This window comes from Notothenia rossii, assembly GCF_949606895.1.
Source record: "Notothenia rossii genome assembly, chromosome: 9".
Taxonomy (NCBI): domain Eukaryota; kingdom Metazoa; phylum Chordata; class Actinopteri; order Perciformes; family Nototheniidae; genus Notothenia; species Notothenia rossii.
The window spans coordinates 27,498,507-27,518,912 of record NC_136907.1 but is presented as its reverse complement, the minus strand read 5'-3'; the positions used below and the strand labels follow the sequence as shown (position 1 = coordinate 27,518,912).

At 41.9% G+C, this 20,406-nt stretch overlaps 1 protein-coding gene across 6 annotated transcripts in view; it reads left to right on the top strand.

The window, feature by feature from the left end:
- The window catches only part of igsf9bb (immunoglobulin superfamily, member 9Bb), a 196,905-nt gene that overhangs the window by 155,715 nt on the left and 20,784 nt on the right, over positions 1 to 20,406 (top strand). For 3 of the 6 annotated variants that reach the window (XM_079647621.1, XM_079647620.1, XM_079647625.1), the window contains exon 18: positions 18,395 to 18,481. The exons of 2 other annotated variants lie outside the window; for them this stretch is intronic. In XM_079647621.1, the coding sequence (XP_079503747.1) occupies positions 18,395 to 18,481 (87 nt within the window). The remainder of the gene's footprint in view (positions 1 to 18,394; positions 18,482 to 20,406) is intronic. One more of the 6 variants, XM_079647622.1, reaches the window with a different exon arrangement.

Below are 20,406 nucleotides of genomic sequence, written 5' to 3'. Positions count from 1 at the left end.
AGTGATTCGTGTTCACCAACACGATTTTCCCCTTTTTTTCGTGTCACACAGAACGATTTCAAAAGCAATATATTTCTATTGGTAGTATGTTTCGTGCCTGCAACACGTCTTTTTGTCCGTTCGGGTCTTGGAAGACCGGAAGCTGTGGGGTGCATAAAAACATGTTGTTACTCAATATCAAGCCACGATTATTGTTTTTATTTTAAATCGTATAATGTCGGACTTTTTTTGTCGTCTGTGAGGAAAAGAAATAGGGCTCAGAGCCTCAGAATATTGAAATCTGTATTTTTTAAATCTTTTTTTCCTTCTAATTTGTTATTCTTTTCTAAATAACACACTGTTATTTACTCACCAATAACACACAATTATTCTTGTTTTTATTCATTTGTTTAATTCCATAATCTCGGGCCTTTTTGGCGTCCGTCAGGAACTGAATATCAAAATAAAAATAACCGGAAACAGACGTAGGCCTATAAGGGACATTTCGAGCATCATTGCGATACACAGCCACTGAATTGATTACCCAAGATCCTCAGCTATGGTTTAAGCTCGCTGATTGGATGATTTAGCTGCAATTCACGTAGGGATATGGTGTTAATGCGATATGAAATCCGATTTTTTTTTTTTTAAAGAAAATAATACTTTATTCCGAGTGTTCTTGCTTTTCTCTTTGAAAGTCATCACATAACGGCATTGTAATACACGGTTCGGCTGCATTACATATTACACATCTACAGTAGTTCTTTATTTATAGAGCCCTGATAACAAACTTGAAGAAATGCCGCCAAAACTGAATACTTGACGTGGATCATAAATATATCAACAATTAAACAACATCTTCAATTTCTCTTCACACAATACGTCTCCTCGCAGTATCAACACTAATTCGGCTGACTTTTACATTTGATCTAATTCGTAGATAGGTTATATTTACACCATAACGGTGCACAGCTGATATAAAAGGACTTGTAATTTTTAAAGATATTACTGATTTTCTTTGAATATAAGAATGTAAATACTGAGTCTGAAATAATATAGCAATATGCTGTAAAATTATGTGAAAACATGAATACAACTACACATCTTCAGATATTGTACATTCACAAGTGTCCTACACTAATAATAAAAAGTTATTATGGCTGTGTGTATTATGTGTATTATTATTGTATTATTATTATTAATATTAATATTATTATCATTATCATTTTTATTATTATTATTGTATGTATTATTATTATTATTATTATGTGTATTATGTGTATTATGGCTGTGTGTATATGCCTTGTGTGCACCGCCTAGTGGTTAAAGCACGTTATTGAATTATTGTTTTTACGTGTTATATTTGGTGAAAAAAACTATTAAGAGTACATACTTTCATAGGGGGAAAGTAGAAGGTCTGTGATAGAAATATAGAATATAAAAAATCAAGAAGACACTATAAGTGATCTCTACAATAAAACAGTTTAGCAGGATGTAGTAAGATATTAATAGGAGGAGGTGACAAAACAGAAAACCGAATTAACCTTTATTCAAACATTAAATAATACTTTAGATTAAGGTCTTCTTTTAAATAAGAAAAAAGCTTTGGGGGTATCAACAGATAATACATATAAAGCCTGACAAAGTACTTAACGTCTAATATATTGCTTTCCCGCAATCTTATCTATGTTGAAGCACTTATTTTAACTGATATTATACATTTGAATTATACTCTTATGTATGTAGATACCTCTCTGAAGAACCAGCACCTTACCGTGGTAGAGAGGTTTGTGTGCCCTGATGAACCTGGGGGCTGTGTTGTCTGGAACCTTGTGTTCCTGGTAGGGTCTCCCATGGCAAATTGGTCTCAGGCAAGGAGCCAGACTAAGATTGGTTCACAAGACCTCATGAAAGACGACACACGAAGTGAGGATACCCGGCCCGGAGGCAACGTGGGCAACACCTCCGCTTCTCCGTCCCGCGGGCCCACCACCTACGGGAAACAGCGATGGGGTCGGGTGCGCTGCCAGAAGGGTGGCAGTGAAGGGAGAGGGTCTCGACGGACCAGACCCGGGCGACAGAAGCTGGCTTTGGGGACGTGGAATGTCACCTCTCTGGGTGGGAAGGAGTCGGAGCTTGTGCGGGAGGTGGAGCGTTACCAGTTGGATCTGGTTGGGCTCACCTCTACGCACAGCGTCGGCTCTGGAACCTTACTTCTGGATAGGGGTTGGACACTATTCTTCTCCGGAGTTGCTCAAGGTGTGAGGCGCCGGGCGGGTGTGGGGATACTCACAAGTCCCCAGTTGGGTGCTTCGTTGTTGGAGTTTACCCCAGTGGATGAGAGGGTCGCCTCCCTACGCCTGCGGGTTATGGGGCCGAAAACTCTGACTGTTGTGTGTGCTTATGCACCCAACAGCAGTTCAGAGTATACGGCCTTCTTGGAAACCCTGGAACGAGTCCTGTATGGGGCTTCTGAAGGGGACTCTTTAATCTTGCTGGGAGACTTCAACGCACATGTGGGCAATGATGGAGACACTTGGAGGGGAGTGATTGGGAGGAACGGCCCCCCTGATCTGAACCGGAGTGGTGGTTTGTTACTGGACTTCTGTGCTAGTCATGGATTGGCCATAACAAACACCATGTTCGAACATAAGGATGCTCATAAGTGTACGTGGTACCAGAGCACCCTAGGCAGAAGGTCCATGATCGATTTCGTTATCGTATCATCGGACCTGAGGCCGTATGTTTTGGACACTCGGGTAAAGAGAGGGGCGGAGTTGTCAACTGATCACCATCTGGTGGTGAGTTGGGTCGAGTGGCGGGGGAAGCCTCTGGATAGACCTGGTAAGCCCAAACGTGTAGTTCGGGTGAACTGGGAACGTCTGGAGGAGGCCCAAGTTCAGGAGGCCTTCAACTCACACCTCCGGCGGAGCTTTTCGGGCATTCCTGTGGAGGTTGGGGACATGGAACCAGAGTGGTCGGTGTTCAAAGCCTCTATTGCCGAAGCCGCAGCGGGGAGCTGTGGTCTCAAGGTCCTAGGTGCCTCAAGGGGCGGTAACCCTCGAACCTCCTGGTGGACACCGGTGGTCAGGGAAGCCCTCCGACTGAAGAAGGAGGCCTTCAGGGATTTGTTATCCCGGGGGACTCCCAAGGCAGTTGCAAGGTACCGACAGGCCCGAAGGGCAGCAGCCTCAGCCGTGGCCGAGGCAAAGCAGCGGGTGTGGGAGAAGTTCGGAGAAGACATGGAAAATCAATCAATCAATCAATGTTTATTTATATAGCCCAATATCACAAATGTTACATTTGTCTCAGTGGACTTCACAGTTTGTACAGAATATCAGTATGACAATACGACACACTCTGTCCTTAGACCCTCTGATCGTACAAGGAAAAACTTCCAGAGAAAACCCACAGTTTAAAGGGGAAAATGGGAGAAACCTCAGGGAGAGCAACAGAGGAGGGATCCCTCTCCCAGGACGGACAGACGTGCAATAGATGCTGTGTGTAAATTGAAAAGATAATACATTTTCAATATAGAAAAGGAAAAGGACTTTCGGGCGGCACCAAAGTTGTTCTGGAAAACTGTCCGACACCTCAGGAGGGGGAAGCAGGGAACCATCCAAGCTGTGTACAGTAAGGATGGGACGTTGTTGACCTCAACTGATGGAGTGTTAGGGCGTTGGAAGGAACACGACAACTCCGCCCTCTATGTTAGAGGCAGAGCTGGAGTATGACGGGGGATCGACACCAATCTCCCGGGGGGAGGTCACTGAGGTCGTCAAACAACTTCACAGTGGCAAAGCCCCGGGGGTGGATGAGATCTGACCAGAGATGCTGAAGGCTCTGGGTGTTGAGGGACTGTCATGGTTGACACGTCTCATCAACGTTGCGTGGAAGTCGGAAACAGTACCGAAGGAGTGGCAGACCGGGGTGGTGGCTCCCCTTTTTAAAAAGGGGGATCAGAGGGTGTGTGCCAATTACAGAGGCATCACACTACTCAGCCTCCCCGGGAAAGTTTACTCTAAGGTACTCGAAAGGAGGGTCAGGCCGATTGTCGAACCTCAGATTGAGGAGGAACAATGCGGATTCCGTCCTGGTCGTGGAACGACGGATCAGCTTTTTACTATTGCAAGGATCCTGGAGGGGGCCTGGGATCACGCTTATCCAGTCTACATGTGTTTTGTAGACTTGGAGAAGGCGTATGACCGGGTTCCCAGGGAGTTACTGTGGGAGGTGCTGCGGGAGTATGGGGTGAGGAGTTCTCTACTCAGGGCCATCCAATCTCTGTACTCCCAAAGCGAGAGCTGTGTCCAGGTCCTCTGCAGTAAGTCGGACCCATTTCCGGTGAGGGTTGGCCTCCGCCAGGGCTGCGCTTTGTCACCAATCCTGTTTGTAATATACATGGATCGGATTTCGAGGCGTAGTCATGGGGGAGGGGGTCTGCAGTTCGGTAGACTAAGGATTGCACCACTGCTTTTTGCAGATGATGTGGTTCTGATGGCTTCATCACTGGATCGGTTCGCAACCGAGTGTGAAGCGGCTGGGATGAGGATCAGCACCTCCAAATCTGAGGCCATGGTTCTCAGCAGGAAACCGATGGACTGTCCACTCGAAGTAGGGAATGAGTCCTTACCCCAAGTGAAGGAGTTCAAGTAACTCGGGGTCTTGTTCTCGAGTGAGGGAACAATGGAGCGTGAGATGGGTCGGAGAATCGGAGCAGCGGGAGCGGTACTGCAGTCGCTTTACCGCACCGTTGTGACGAAAAGGGAGCTGAGCCAGAAGGCGAAGCTCTCTGTCTACCGGGCCATTTTCGTTCCTACCCTCACCTATGGTCATGAAGGATGGGTAATGACCGAAAGAACGAGATCGCGGTTACAAGCGGCCGAGATGGGTTTTCTCCGCAGGGTGACTGGTGTCTCCCTTAGGGATAAGGTGAGAAGTTCGGTCATCCGGGAGGGACTCGGAGTTGAACCGCTTCTCCTTCGCGTCGAAAGGAGCCAGTTGAGGTGGTTCGGGCACCTAGTTAGGATGCCACCTGGGCGCCTCTCTAGGGAGGTGTTCCAGGCATGTCCAGCTGGGAAGAGAACAAGGGGTAGACCTAGGACCAGGTGGAGGGATTATATCTCTTCGCTGGACTGGGAGCGCCTTGGGATCCCCCAGTCAGAGCTGGTTGATGTGGCCAGGGAAAAGAAAGTTTGGGGCTCTCTTCTAGAACTGCTACCTCCGCGACCCGACCACGGATAAGCGGGAGAAGATGGATGGATGGATGGATGGATGTATGTAGATCAGGGGTGTCAAATTCAAACTTACTGAGGGCCATTCTGACGGTTGTGAATAAAATCAGGGGCCATGACATTCATTACAGTGATTCTTGTTATGGTTACAACTCATATGACTCAGAGATAACGTCAATGCAGCCAAACTGGCGTGTTTATTCACAATCAAACCAAACACATGACTGGCGAGAACCTGCCAGGAGAGGGCACATGGATGACAGGACCATAACAAATATGTTTAGAACTAGGCAAGCAGGTGGATTAAATAAAAATAAAAATAGTGTGTTCCCCCTTCATATTTGTGGATAATTCTTTATATCAGCAAAATAAGATGAAAGTGCTGTCAATAGCATCAAGTGCAAAACCAATGCTGTTTTTGAAGATAATAATAATTTTTAAAAAAAGAGAAGTGCACAATTAAACAAACTACATTAGCAGTCTAGCCTACAGTAGGTTCAGTTTATAACAAAATAGTTCACAATTAAACAAAACCATTAGGACTACTACTGTATCTTTCAACACAACAAATGTTTTCTGTGATAACACAAAATAGTCAGTGCAACAAGGCCTATCTGAAATGCATTGTAGTTTAACTTTTACCAGACACTCTGCACCTTTTCTTACAGATGATCTCATCTATTCTAGGCTTAATATCCTTTGCTGTGGCCACTTTCAATACCGACGTCAGATGCTGGTCAGTGATCCGGGATCTGTGGGATGTCTTATTCAAGTTCATTATAGAGAACATCTGTTCGCACGAGTAAGTGCTCCCGAACATGGACATGATGTGTGCAGCATGAAGACGCAACTCTGGCACAGATTCAGGGAGGAGAGGTGCAAACTCAGCAGCCCCGACTGACTGGTACTGGGTCTTCAGAGCGCTGTTACATTGCAGTTCAATGAGTTCCAATTGCAGGTGCTCAGGGGCAGTGTCGACATCAATTGCAAAAGGATTTGCGAACAGGTCAATGTTGAATTTCTGTGATTCAAAATCAGCAAACCTCCTGCTGAATTCCTCTTTGAGTGTGTTCAGTTTGTCAGCATACACTTGGGTCGGGAGTGGAATGGTGACGATGGCGCTTATTGTTTGACAGGTAGGAAAGTGGGTCAAATTACCTCTACGCATCTGCCCCTCCCACAGACGCAGTTTCAGTTCAAATGCCTTCACGGAGTCCCGCATCTCTGTGATCAGCTGCTTTCTTCCCTGGAGTTTCACATTCAGTGAATTGAGGTGCTCAGTAATGTCACACATAAACGCCAAGTCGCCCAGCCACTTTTCATCCTCAAGCTCGGGGACGGGCCTCTGTTTGCTTTCCATGAAACGAGCGATCTCAGTGCGGGTGTCGTAAAACCTCCTCAGCACTTTCCCCCGACTCAACCAGCGCACCTCTGTGTGATAGGGCAGATCCTCTTGCACGGAGTTCTCCTCCTCTAAAAGAGCCCTAAACTGCCGATGATTCAAGCCCCGTGCACGAATAAAGTTCACAGTTTTAGTCACAACAGTCATGACATGTTCCATGACCAACACCTTACCGCAGAGGGCTTCTTGGTGGATGATGCAGTGGTAAACTACCAAGTTTTCTCCTGTGTCCCCCATCGCCTTTCGGGTCAAACCGACCAAACCCCGAACTTCCCCGCACATCGCCGGTGCACCATCCGTTGTCAGTCCAACAAGTTTACTCCAGGGTAGCTCCATCTTGTTCACGCTCTGCTCCACTTGGGTGAAAATATCCTTTCCCGTTGTTGTCCCGTGAATCGGTTTCACGTCTAAAAGTTCCTCAGTGACGGACAGCTGACTGTCAACCCCGCGGATGAATATGGACAGCTGGGCTGTGTCCGTCCTGTCTGTACTCTCATCTACAGCTAGTGAATATGAAATAAAGTCCTTGGCTTTTGTTTTTAGCTGGCTCTCTACATCGGAGGCCAGTTCATCAACGCGACTAGCCACAGTATTACGGGACAGGCTGATGTTTGAAAATGCCTGCTTCTTGTCAGGGCATACAACGCTGCACACTTTTTCAAGGCAGTCTTTAATAAACTCTCCCTCGCTAAACGGCTTGCTAGCCTTTGCGATTTCCTCTGCAATAATAAAACTTGCCTTGGTAGCAGCCTCACTTTCACTACTGATGCGGGTGAACATGCTTTGCTGATGTTGAAGGTTGCGTTTCAAGTCTTTGGCTTTCTGCGGCCGCTGCTCCATGGACATGTTAGCATATTGCTCGCCATGTTTCGTTTCGAAGTGTCTGCGGATGTTATACTCTTTGAACACTGCCAGCGACTCTTGACATACGAGACACACTGGCTTTTGTTTTAATTCACAAAACAGGTATTCAGCTTCCCACCTCTCCTGAAAATGTCGATAATCTTTGTCTACTTTTTGTTTTTTCGCCATCGTTTGTTTATGCTAGCTTTCAATCTCCTTTGCAAAGCGTACCTTCAGAGAAGGTTACTCGGCCGTTACTGACGTAGTGAGACGTGCGACAGCGCCCTCTTGTGTTTCAGCGTTGCATTGTCACAGACACAAGCTCGCGGGCCACATTAAATTGATGACCAGGATTGACAGGAGGGCCAGATTCAATATTGCAGAGGGCCATGTTTGGCCCGCGGGCCTTGTTATTGACACATGTGATGTAGATAGTATAAGAAATGTGCAGAATATGACAGTTTAATGGTGGAGGTATAGACACATATTGATAGATGTCTATATGTTGTCACTGTTGAGGAACCTCAGCTGCGACCAAAGTTTTTCTTTCATTGCATAACTACACCATAGTTGTGTATATGATATGTCAATAAACCTTAGAAAATCTTGAAATCTTGAAAGGGATGTGCAAAATAGCCATAATATACAGTCTTTAATTAACTATTAGTAGAGAATAAAGTAATGAATATACTTTATTACTCGTTTCCATTCATGTCAATTGCAGATAAATGTTTAGTCTTCTCAAGCACCAACTATCAAATATCTCTCCTGATTGTTGGCACTTGACAATCACCTTCCCTGAATTTCACTCAGGTGTAACTAAAGTCTGATTTAAAGGTTGTTTATATTTCACATCATTAATCAGAATCTGCAAAGTAACTCAAATAAATGTAGTGGAGTAAAAATACCAGGTTAAATAAAGAGCAACTTGCAGGTTAGACACACCAGTGAATAAATGTGTAGGAAAATGATGAATACACTAGATTTTCCAAAAAATATACAGAAATATACACTACAGTGACATCTGGCATCGTTTTTGTAAGACATTTTTACTTCCGCATAAACATGGGTCACAATGCTAGTTTTGACACAGAAGCAGCGGCGTAGCCACTAGAGATGTTAAGATTCACCGATTCGCATCGGTGCACCGGCATAAACGTTCAAGATGCGAGTGCACCGGTTGAAAGAGTAAGCATCGGCTACAGTTTGGGTTGAACCGAGTTGAACTCGCGATGCATCGATTGCGTAGCGTCTTTGCATCGGTAAAAAAACGATTAATTCATATAAAATCCCCATATATTGTCAACGCTCAGCAGAGACGATCTTTGATATTTGCTTCGCCACTACGGAGGCCGAGAGTCTCAGTTATCAACACACACGGAAGTTGAGGAGAAAGAGAAACACAGCGCACCGAAAAATACCTACAAATCAAACGTTTGGCAACACTTCGGATTGTTCAAGAAAGACGGTGTAATAGTCATTTATGCTATATAGTTGACCGCAGTTCGAGGAACTTAGAGACGCACATAAAGAGGCGACATGGGGTCTGCGGCTGAAAAGAGAAACCTGAAAGTTAGACATATGAGTTCAATCACTCAGTGAGGTGTTCTGTCAGAGAGAGTGGTGTTTAGTTTACAGCAGCCTGTGACGGCCAATAATAATTTAAATGTCTTCCTTACTGTAAGCAGTTATGAAATACCTGTTTGTGAAAGGTTATTTGTATTCTTTATTGTTCAGATAGAACCCACTGCTTTCTGCTCACTGGTGAGTTAGCCTCTGAGTGTTAAGCACATCAGGCTGGCAGCTGTATGGGCATTGCTCTATGGTAGCTGTTATTTGCACATTGTTAATCATGAGCAATGCATCCTTACATTGTTTAACTTTGTGGTGTTATACAATTGTACTCTGGAGAGCTTTTAAAGGTAAAAAAATAAACGGCATGATGGGATGTGCAGTACCAAATATGTAAAGAACTTTTTTGTTTATGTATGATTTGCTGCATATAAGGAATAAAACAAAAATCCTCTGTCGTACCATATTGAAGTATCATTATTTTTGCATCCTGTTGAATCGCATCGTATCGTCCCGAATCGCATAATGTCGAATCAAATCGTATCGAACTGTATCGCAACAGGGGTGAATCGTATCGTATCGAATCGCCTGGTGTTTCAAATGTATCGTTAATGTATCGTAACGTGGCATCGTATCGAGATGCGCATCGCATCGGCCACAGTGATGGAGATGCACATCCCTAGTAGCCACCATAGGGCCAGGGTGGGCCCAGGCCCACCCATTTTACTTATTGGCCCACCCTGAGAAAGCTTCGGTGTGATTTAAAACATTTAAAAAAATTATTATTATAAAAAAATGTATTCACCTATTGAGAATATCCAAGAATTCAAAGTGAATTTCAAGTGAACAAATATCGAGTTTAATGAATGTTGTATGTGTTTTGTCCTCTGAACCAAACTAATTTACGGAAAAAACAGATTGTTGGTTCCGGCGCGTGCCATAATAACGCGAGAGAGGCAGAGAGCTGCCTGCAAAATAAATTATGGCTCAAAGTTCACTAATGAACTTTTTTTTTTTTAAAAGCCAGACTCCAAGAAGTGCCCCCACTGCCCTCATCGAGCAGCGATCTATACGATCATTTTGTGATAACGAGGAAATAGCCCCGCCTCCCTCTCCCCACCTCTCCTGCTGCTGGGCTGTCAGAAGAAAATAAATGTTAACGGAAACTCTGCCGCACGGTTCCCTCGTCCCTTGGAAGAGGCGGAGAGGTGGGTGTTTTTCATCTGCTGGTGGACAGTCCGGAGAGATAAACACAGGGTTGGGTTGTAACGGTATACATGTAACGGGGTTACGTAATCAGAATACAAAAATCAAGTGTATTCAGCTGGCGTTACATTTGAAAAACGAGTAATCTGATTACAGTTACTTTCGTAAACCTGAAGTGAATACATTTTGGAATACTTATTGGAATTATTGGTGGAAAAGTTTCCTCACAAAATGTAATATTCATTACCTGCAGAACTTTGTGCACACTGCACAGCGCTGCAGCATGTCTGTGAGCAAGAGAGAGATGCAAGCGTGTCTGTGAGGCCCCGCCCCCGCACGCAGATGAGAGAGAGAGATCTCTTTTAAAATATATTGAAAGTTAGAAACGGAGATGGTTAGATAAAATGTGCAATATAACGTTTATGTAGCATTTATTTATTGTCGAAATGATGACATTTATAACGGGATAAAATCAAAGTGAATGGCCTGCTGCTGCTGAATGCATGGGGCAAGTGACTGGAAAAAGTTTTAAAAGTTATTACATCGTTTCAGATAATAAATAATAATGACAATTCATTCTATTTAGGGGCGCCTTTCAAAGCACCCAAGGACACCTTCCAATTCATAACATATTCTAAGGAAAGGTTTTAAGACAGTACAAAGAATGCAGTCCGGGTGATGTTTTTTATGTGGGGTGCAGATGAGAGAGCTGTCCAGAATGACACCAAGATGTTGTGTTTGAGTTATTGATAAGCCATTAAAACAGTAAAACACGTGTCTCCTGTGCACCAAAACATACCCATCTGTTATGGAAAAAGAAAGTATTCCAAAAGTATTCTAAAAGTAATCTGCCACCGGTACCGGCTGGGATTGTTGTTAGCTTCTGATGCGCAGAAGAAAAATCCGGCCCACCCTATTTTTTACAGGCCCACCCTAAAGTACATTTCTGCCTACGCTACTGCACAGAAGAGGTTTAAAATATATATTAGAATGCATATGATTATAATCAGGGCTGCCAACACTCACGCATTGAGCGTGAGAGCCACGCAATCAACCCATATCTCACGCACTCACGCCACACTTGCCTTTCGTCACGCTAAGTTTTCGTCCAAAATAAATGTATATAAATATAAAAATAAAGTGAAGGAACAGCAAACCAAGCGGTCTACGAAATGAGACGGTCTTCTGGCTTAGTTCAGTAAAGTTGGAACGATATTTGGAGATTCTGATTTCACGGATCAATAACTCATGAACAAAAGGTTATTCAGACACAAATGACGTCTCCTAAGTACCGTGGTAAGGTTGACAACGAACTACAGTCACATTTTGATAAAAAAAAAAGCCAATACGCGCCGTCCTCCGAGCTGGACACATTACATTGGTCTATATCTGCAGCCGGAGAAGAAACGATTGCTCAGGGACCGTCTGCAAATGCAACTCCCAAAAAAGAGAATACAATAATATTCAATCACTATTATACAGCTTATTACTACCAAACTCACCACACACATCAATAGTCTCCTGGTGGTCATACTACAGCAGAGAGTTTGGAAGAATATGCGTTTAAATAATTTTGGGGAATATTTATAATGTAAAATCTTCAATAAATACAGCATCATCTTAAATAACTTTGCTATTATACAGTATATTTCTACCAAACTCACTATTTGCATTGTTGTTGTTAGCATCTGGTTAGCTTAACGGATAGAAGCTGTTTCTCAAACAATGAGAGGGAGAGCTCTCTCCTGTCAGACTGAGAGATAACTACAGCTCAGTGATGTAAGGGACTCTGAGTGTTTAGATAGTTAAGTTTAGTCTAGTTATCTCAGTGGGTCTCAAACGTTTTAGTCACCATTTATGAGAATAAATGAAAAACAGTTATGAAATAATATTACAGTAAAACAAGAATACAGTTTAAAAGGTGAGCTATTTGTAAAATATCCATAAAGAAAAAGAAAATCTGTTTACAGTTCTGTTTCATATGGGTGTTGAGAGATGCATCCATAAATTCATTTTGCTCTCAAAATGCACCAGATTGATGCATTTCACTTCAATATTTAAAAAAATATATCTTCCCGGGGGAGCATGCCCCCGGACCCCCCTAGAGGAGCTGAGGACCCCCCCACTTGTAAAATAGCACTTTACCTCTGCTTACACCTATATGCCATTTTATATCCTGTGAGCTGATTATCGAGCCTTCATTGTAAGAGTCGCGGGTATACTGTGTATGTGCGCATTCCACTGTAGTGCCCGGTACATTAATGGGAAACCCTAGTTTGTACATTTTCAATACATTTGTAACACTGTACACATGAACGCTTCTTTTTTCGGTTCACCAAAAAAAAAATCTCACTCCAAGCTAAACTCAAATGTTGGCAGCCCTGTTATAATTATGAGCCTGCTAGGCGTCCAAGAGACCAGTAGCAGCCAAGGATTAGAAGAAATAACGGCCATCGGCGAGAAATGGAGCTTTGATGTGAGGAGAACCAGTGGAGAACAGAGCAGCTGTCTTGGTGAGTGACCGGCGTTAGCTACAGACAGCTGTTAGCTAACGTCGATCACATCACAACATTGTAGAGTTAGCTATCATATATCAGGCTATAACTAAAGTAGTATTGATAATATAGTAACGTTACTGGCAGGACTGTTGATACTGATCCATAACAGAAACGAATGCGCAAGTATCAGCCGTATCTCGCGTTACCTAATGCAACTCCACACTACGTCTTACCCCTAGATTCCACCGGGTCCGTCTGCGGCGCGTTACGGCCCGTCCACACAGCGGCGTGCGTTGACGCTTCATCATTCACTTTGAATGGGGTGACGTCACTTTTTGCCGAACTGCATTTTGGAAAGCGACGCGTTGCTGGCGTTGCTCGCTTCAAAAGTTCAGCAATGTTCAACTTTTAGCGCATCGGCAGAAGCGTCAGCCAATGAAATCCCGTTTATGCAAATCTGCCAGTACAAGCGCTAGCCAATCAAACCGCGTGTATGCTGGGAGAGACTACGCAGGTCATTTCCTCATATTCCAAAAAATGGAGAAAAAATTCATTATAGCGGTAGTGAATCACCTGGTGCTGCGCCGCGGCGTCCGCAAAGGATCGCGGCCACTCTAGTCAATGGGTGCTATTCCACCAGACGCGCCGCGTTACGGCTCAGAAGCGTCCCAGAAGCGTCTCGCCGCTGGGCTCCGCTGGGCTCCGCTGGGCTCCGCTGGGCTCCGCTCGAAATAGGATTGAAGTCTATTTTTTGACGCGACGCAGCCGAAAGGTAATGTCGGGCAGGCAGGAAGTGGAACGTTCAGAGCATATATAGCATATATACACGCACACAAACTAATTTTGCAGACCCTATCTCGCCGTAGTCTTTCAAGTAGGAGGAGAGAATGCCAGCGTTCTCCTCCGGTTTACAGGCACTGTGTAAATTATATAGAATAATTATGATGATGAAGGCATTTTTTACCACTAAAATACAGCAACACATCTTTGATTCATGTCGTTTATAACTGGGATATTACAATTATTATTAACTTTGTCTGTACAAAGTAGCCTGTCCAGGAAATATGCTCAAATCAACAAAAATTGCGAGCCGGCAGGCAAGACGCTCCGCTTCTGAAATGCTTCTGAAATGCGCCCGGTAGGGTATGACGCTGGAGGAGGCCGGACCAAAACCGCGGCACAGCCGTAACGCGCCACAGACGGACCCGGTGGAATCTAGGGGTTACGGTGCTGTGTACCGGAGGGGAGAGAGAGAGGAGCGAAGGGGGGGAGAGAGATGTAATATGGTTCCCTGATAAATGTTTGGTTTTTATAGGCTTCAGCTGTCGAGAGTATGTGCTGCAGGGAGGTGGATGCACCTCGCATAACGCACCTAGGAACGAAATCTAGCTCCGGTCCTTTTCCTGTTAGGGAAACTGTGGACTCGATGTCCTGACACTGACAGGCTCGAGTTTGTGCAACCTGCACAAACACAAGCTCACCATGATTAAAAATTGTGAAATGCAATGTAAAATTCCCGAAAAAATACCAGCTCACTAAATCACAACCGCTCAAACCAACTACAAACTACTACCGCGGATCGGGCAGAGAAGGAGTCCGAGAAAGTTGCTCCCCCATGTGACGTAATATGTCGCGTTTCACGTATGACGTTAAAAAAAAGCTGTTTTTAGTAGCAGAGCTCAAAACAGCTCCTTTCCCTCTGAATTCCTGCCCTTACGTCTTGTAAAACATATCAAATCCTGCATTCACTTTTTTAATTGTAATTTTCAGGCAAGGTTAAGCATATATGTAGTAAAAAAAAACCCTGCAAGTTGCTCTTTAACCTCTGAATTGTAGTGGAGTAGATTTACAAAGTAGCAATGAGCTGTATATTAATGCTGCACATTATGGACACAAGTGATTTTCACCCATTTATTAATTATATGTTTTACATTTAATAACACCAATCTGTTTAATACTGGCAACTTCTAATTGTGGGAAAAACGAAAACGCTCAGTAGAGGCGTCCCATAGAACATTTATGGGCCATCCTATCGCATTAACACCATATCCCTACGTGCATTGCGGCTAAAACATCCAATCAGCGAGCTTAAACCATAGCTGAGGATCTTGGGTAATACAATACATTGCTTTTAAAATCGCTCTGTGTGACACGAAAAAAAGGGGAAAATCGTGTTGGTGAACACGAATCAATAGATTAAATGTTGTGACTATAACACAAAATGCCGTGAGACTGGGTTGACCAATTGGGTCAAATATAAAAGTCAGCCGAATTAGTGTTGATACTGCAGGGAGACGTATTGTGTGAAGAGAAATTGAAGATGTTGTATATTTGCTGATATATTTATGATCCACGTCACGTATTCCGTTTCGGTGGCATTTCTTCCAGTTTGTCCAGAGGTCTTCTAATAAGGGCTCTATAAATAGAGAGCTACGGCAGATGTGTAATATGTAATGCAGCCAAACCGTGTATTACAATGCCGTTATGTGATGACTTTCAAAGAGAAAAGCAAGCACACTCGGATTAAAGTATTATTTTCTTTCTTTTTTTAAATGTTTTTGGATTTCATATCGCATAAACACCATATCCCAACGTGCATTGCGGCTAAAACATCCGAGCTTCAACCATAGCTGAGGATCTTGGGTAATCAGTTCAGTGGGTGTGTATCACCTACCTCTGTTTCCGGTGACTTTATTTTGAAATTCAGTTCCTGACGGACGGCAAAAAGAATTAAACAAATAAATGAAAACAAGGATAATTGTGTGTTATTGTTGAGTAACTAACAGTGTGTTATTAGGAAAAGAATAATAAATTAGAAGGAAAAAAATATTTTAAAAATACATATTTCAGTATTCTGAGGCTCTGAGCCCCATTTCTTTTCCTCACGGACAGCAAAAAAAGTCAGACATTATACAATTTAAGATAAAAACAATAATCGTGGCTTGATATTGAGAAAGAAAATATTTTTATGAACTGCACAGCTTCCGGTCTTCCAAGACCCGACCGGACACAAAGATGGCATGAAACATACTACCAATAGAAATGCATTGCTTTTAAAATCGTTCTGTGTGACACGAAAAAAAAAGAGGGGAAAATCGTGTTGGTGAACACAAATCAATAGATTAAATGTTGTGACTATAACACGAAATGCCGTGAGACTGGGTTGCATATTTATGGTTAAGATTTAGGCATTTACAGTGGTCTGCTGGGGACTATAATTAATGTATACTATAATATACAGCTCTGTGTGAAATGATCTTGAATATGAATGTTAAGAATACAAATAAAACACTTATGATGTAATTATATTTATTACAATTTATTTGATTTATTTTCAGTTCAGGTCCTCAAGTCATGGCCACCTGTGTCCAACAGGCCGGCTACACACAGCAATAAACTGTACGGGAGTCCTGCTACCTTAGTTTAGACAAGTGAAAAGGAAACAAACTAAAATATATTCAAACACTGTCGTCTTTATTTTGAGGTGCTGATTCCATTGGACATATTAGTGTTATGGTTAAAGTTATTGTCAACATGAAAAACTGAGCCACCTTTTATAACTTTTTTTATTTTTATTTTTAAAAGCATGTATTAATCTTATTTATATTTCAACATTATTCACAGTGTGAATCATTTGAGTGCACTGAGGTCCAGTTTGTCATTTCATGCGACTACGTGTCTTTACTTATACATTTTAAAGTGTAAAATACTGTCCACCTTTTTGTTTTTTATGTCCTTTTGTAAAAAAGGTTTTTAGAGTTCATCATTAATATCTACTGCTTCTCGTTTCAATAAATTGTACTGGTTTTGGCTTACATTTTTACTGGAAATGATAGATCTCAAATTCAAATCTGAATATTATTTACTACCATTAGTTTTTGGCATTGTAGACTGAGGTCTTCTACAGGCTAGGGCTGGGCTGTATGTTTACTTTTTCAGGTGAATCAGTATTAGACGTAGATATAGTGTTAGCTGGCTGAATACACCAAAACCATCGGACAGCCTCATTTTTGACAGTCTGTTTTAATCGCACAGCAGGCCATAAAATAAATATTTGCCTGAAAAATAGAATCCTGCCCGCACCACATACGTCTCAGTCTTCATCCACTTTTTATACAGTCTATGGCCGGTTAGACAGTCCGATATTCGTTATTTAAACATTTTTGAAACAAATTAAGAGAATAGCATTTATGTTCGGCACAATGTTACCTCACTAAAAACCTTTTTGGCCATAACTTATCAATTCTTATGCTAATAATGAAGATCTCAGGCAAATGTCTAATAGAATAAAATGATGAAGGGATAATGTTTTGGACGGACATGGATGTAAACTGCAACTTGACTTTTGGGTAGACATACTCAAACAACAAAGAAATTATCATTTCATTTAGAAAAAACTCACATTTGCCAAAGGTATTTCTCCTATTTAAGATATCAAATAAATAATCCTCCATGATAAACAAAGGGAAATATAAATGTAACTGAGATCTTATTATTTATTAGATCTAATCCGTTGTGAATTCAGCCGTACAGTTTATAGTCTCTGTGTGAAACATTTCCGTACACTGCTGTGAAGGTAATGACCGCAAGATTGCAGATGGCAAAAGTTCCATCCATACACAGCCGACATTTTGACATGCGATAGCAGCAACAGCACATGTGGATCTAATAACATTAATTGTAGTTATAATAAGCCTCGGAACGCCTGAATAGAAAGTATCCATCATTTTATTACAACTGCATTAGACAAGTGGAAATGTCCGCCATGGTCTGTTATCCTCAGGCGAGCAAGGCCTGAGTGAGATATATGATCATCCTGAGGAAGTGTTTCAGAAGGACTCTCGCCTGCAATGGTTGTCTTTAAATTACGGAATACTAGATGCTGTTATAAATGGTATATCCTTGAAGACTTCAGTTTCATCAACTGCTGGTATCCAAAAATAAGCAAACATTCATTTAATTGTACATTTTATACATTTGTATAAACTAGTTTAACAATTTGGATAAGCGATAGGTCTGTTGGTATTATTTTCCCGTTGTCAAGGAATAACATTTAAAGACCAAATCCATAAGTGACTGACAAGTAATGTAATCTTCTTCCTCTGTGCCTTAGTTCTCTATTGTTGTCCATTAAACAGACATCAATAAGCCACGAGGTTTCACTGAGTGTCATGTTTCTTAATATCACCATGGACACACTCACATACTGTATCTTTAATCAATCCCACACACACCATCCTAATACTCTTTACCTCACTCAAGCCTGAAAAAAGTCCCCAAGTGACGTATAGATTATTGAATATCGATTACATCCTGCTTTGTCCCTCTTCTAATTTCCTGGGTTAGTGGAGGGAAAAAAGACAAGACCACTGACTAGGGGGATTTATGGCCATTTACCTCATTAGAACAATCTCTACTTTCCTCTCTCTTGCCTTTAACTTAACTTTGCTCCATGGCCTTTCTTGTCCTCAATATTTTTTCTCGGATAATGTTGTTCTCAGATAATCTTTATGATTTACTAATTTCTCTTTCCATTTCTGTCTTGACCAAGCCACAAGATATTTACTGTTGCTGTTTCAGACATACCTCTCGTTGACAAGCTTCCTGTTAACCTCCATACTCTCCTACCTTCTTACTGTCTGATCTCCCCACTTCTACAGGAGTCCAATTAGCCTCATTCCAAGTGTTGAACCCTACTGGGAGGGGCTGGACGCAGACAGGTACAGGGCTCATCCTTCCAGTTCTCAGTGAGTGTGCTAACCATTGTCCCTGTTCTTGCGCACTGTTTACCCCCTTTTGCACTTTGGCTCAACCCCCAGACCCTCAGACTCCTGACCTGGCTGCATGCATCCGGCCAAATGTCCCCACAATGCAGCACACCAATTGTGGTTTGGGTTTTAATTGATCAAAGCTGAAGGACCTTCATCTTCAGAAGGTGTTATAAAAAACAAAACAAGCCCTGATTGTTAAAGATTTAAAAGTAAAACAAAGTATCCATCTTGCAATGCAGAACGAGATTCAAAAAGATTTGGACAGAATGACAAAATAAGCTAATTTCTCTTAGCATAAGACCTGTGCTTATTTCTACTTTTGTATCATACTTTCTGAACGTGTGATTGAGGTTAACCTAATTGAATCACTATTACTATAAAAATAGTTGTCATACTGTAAGTGGCTTTTAAGAGAATCTTAGCGCTACACAGCCTTCGAATGTCATGTACAGTATGTTTGCTAATTATGAAGTTTGGGCCAGTCGACTGTTAGCTTAGCTTAGCATGACTACTAGAAGCAAATAAAATAAATTAGGTATATCTTTTTTATTTGTGAGCTTTTTGTCTTTGGAGTGATCTGAAGCTACAGTATCTGCTTCTAGCTTTATTGCTAAGCTAACCTAACTACCCCCTTGCCCTTGCAGTTCGTACATCAGTGGTATCGCTCTTCTTATCAACTTTAACGTTAGTCAGTCTCTGAGATTCTGTTAGTCAACTTCAATCATACTAATGATCCTTCACTGTAGTAACGGTGATTAATTTCTTAAAATATCAAAGAGACCAAGGCTAATCATGAATACAAGTGAAGATTAGAGTTTTACTGTGGTAAATTACACCAACCACTGCTATTTTAAATGTAAGGCATATATTTAGTTGCTTTTTTCTGAAAATTATATCTTTTTTTTCTGAATATTATATCTAAACATGAACTATTTTGAGCAATGCAATCATTCTTGAGATGAGCAATTTTTGTCACCAGTGGACAGAGTTACGATTGTAATTTGCCTTGCTTTTATGCTTACAAGCTTCTGGCTGTACTATTATGAGAGTGTAGCATTTTTTCCAAAATGTCAAACTTTTCCTTTAACATAATCCTCGTTTTCTGCATTTTTTTTTATAGCACTCTGCTTGTGCATTGTGCCGTATCTGAGGTTTGAGCTGTTTATGTAACCGCATTGAGCTGTCCTTTCTCACTCTTTGAATCACTGTTCACCCTCCAAGTGGCCTGAACCATTTTTTCACAGTTTTGAATTGAATGTCTTCACTCCTATCCCTCTCTTCTCCCAAATGCTGTCACGGACACATTTTCTCTTCTGCCTGTTAATCTTCCTTTTTCAATTCAAAGAAAATGTTTAGTTTATAAGTTTTCATTCTTAGCTTGTAAAGATTACACGATAAGTACCAACTATTGAACACAAACCTGGTCACCTTACCTGTTTTAATTGTTACATTGTATGAGCTGTTTTTGTATATGAGCAGACAAAGACAAAGACATCATGAAAGACAACCATAGTTGTTATGATTTATTTGAATATTTTCAAATTTTTATTAGCGGTTTATGAAAACAAGCCACTTCATATTTTGTTGTCTTTGTAGCCTAATAAATCAGATGTAGCCACATAAACTATAACTAAGCAGCCATTGCCCAGCCATTTGAAACATAGCTGGAATATCTATTATATGTAACAGTGTTTTCTCCATGTGAGAGGCCTTTTCAAGAAAGACATAACACCACAGCCTTTCATAGCTCAATTCTAATGCTACATTGTTGACATTTTTTATTTTGACACTATCATGGATACTTACTTTTCGGCCTGCGATCTAGAAAGCTGTTCCTCCCAAGACTCACTCCCAGATTGACTGGAGAAAGTTCGTCTGACCATTTCCATCCTCGCTGCTAG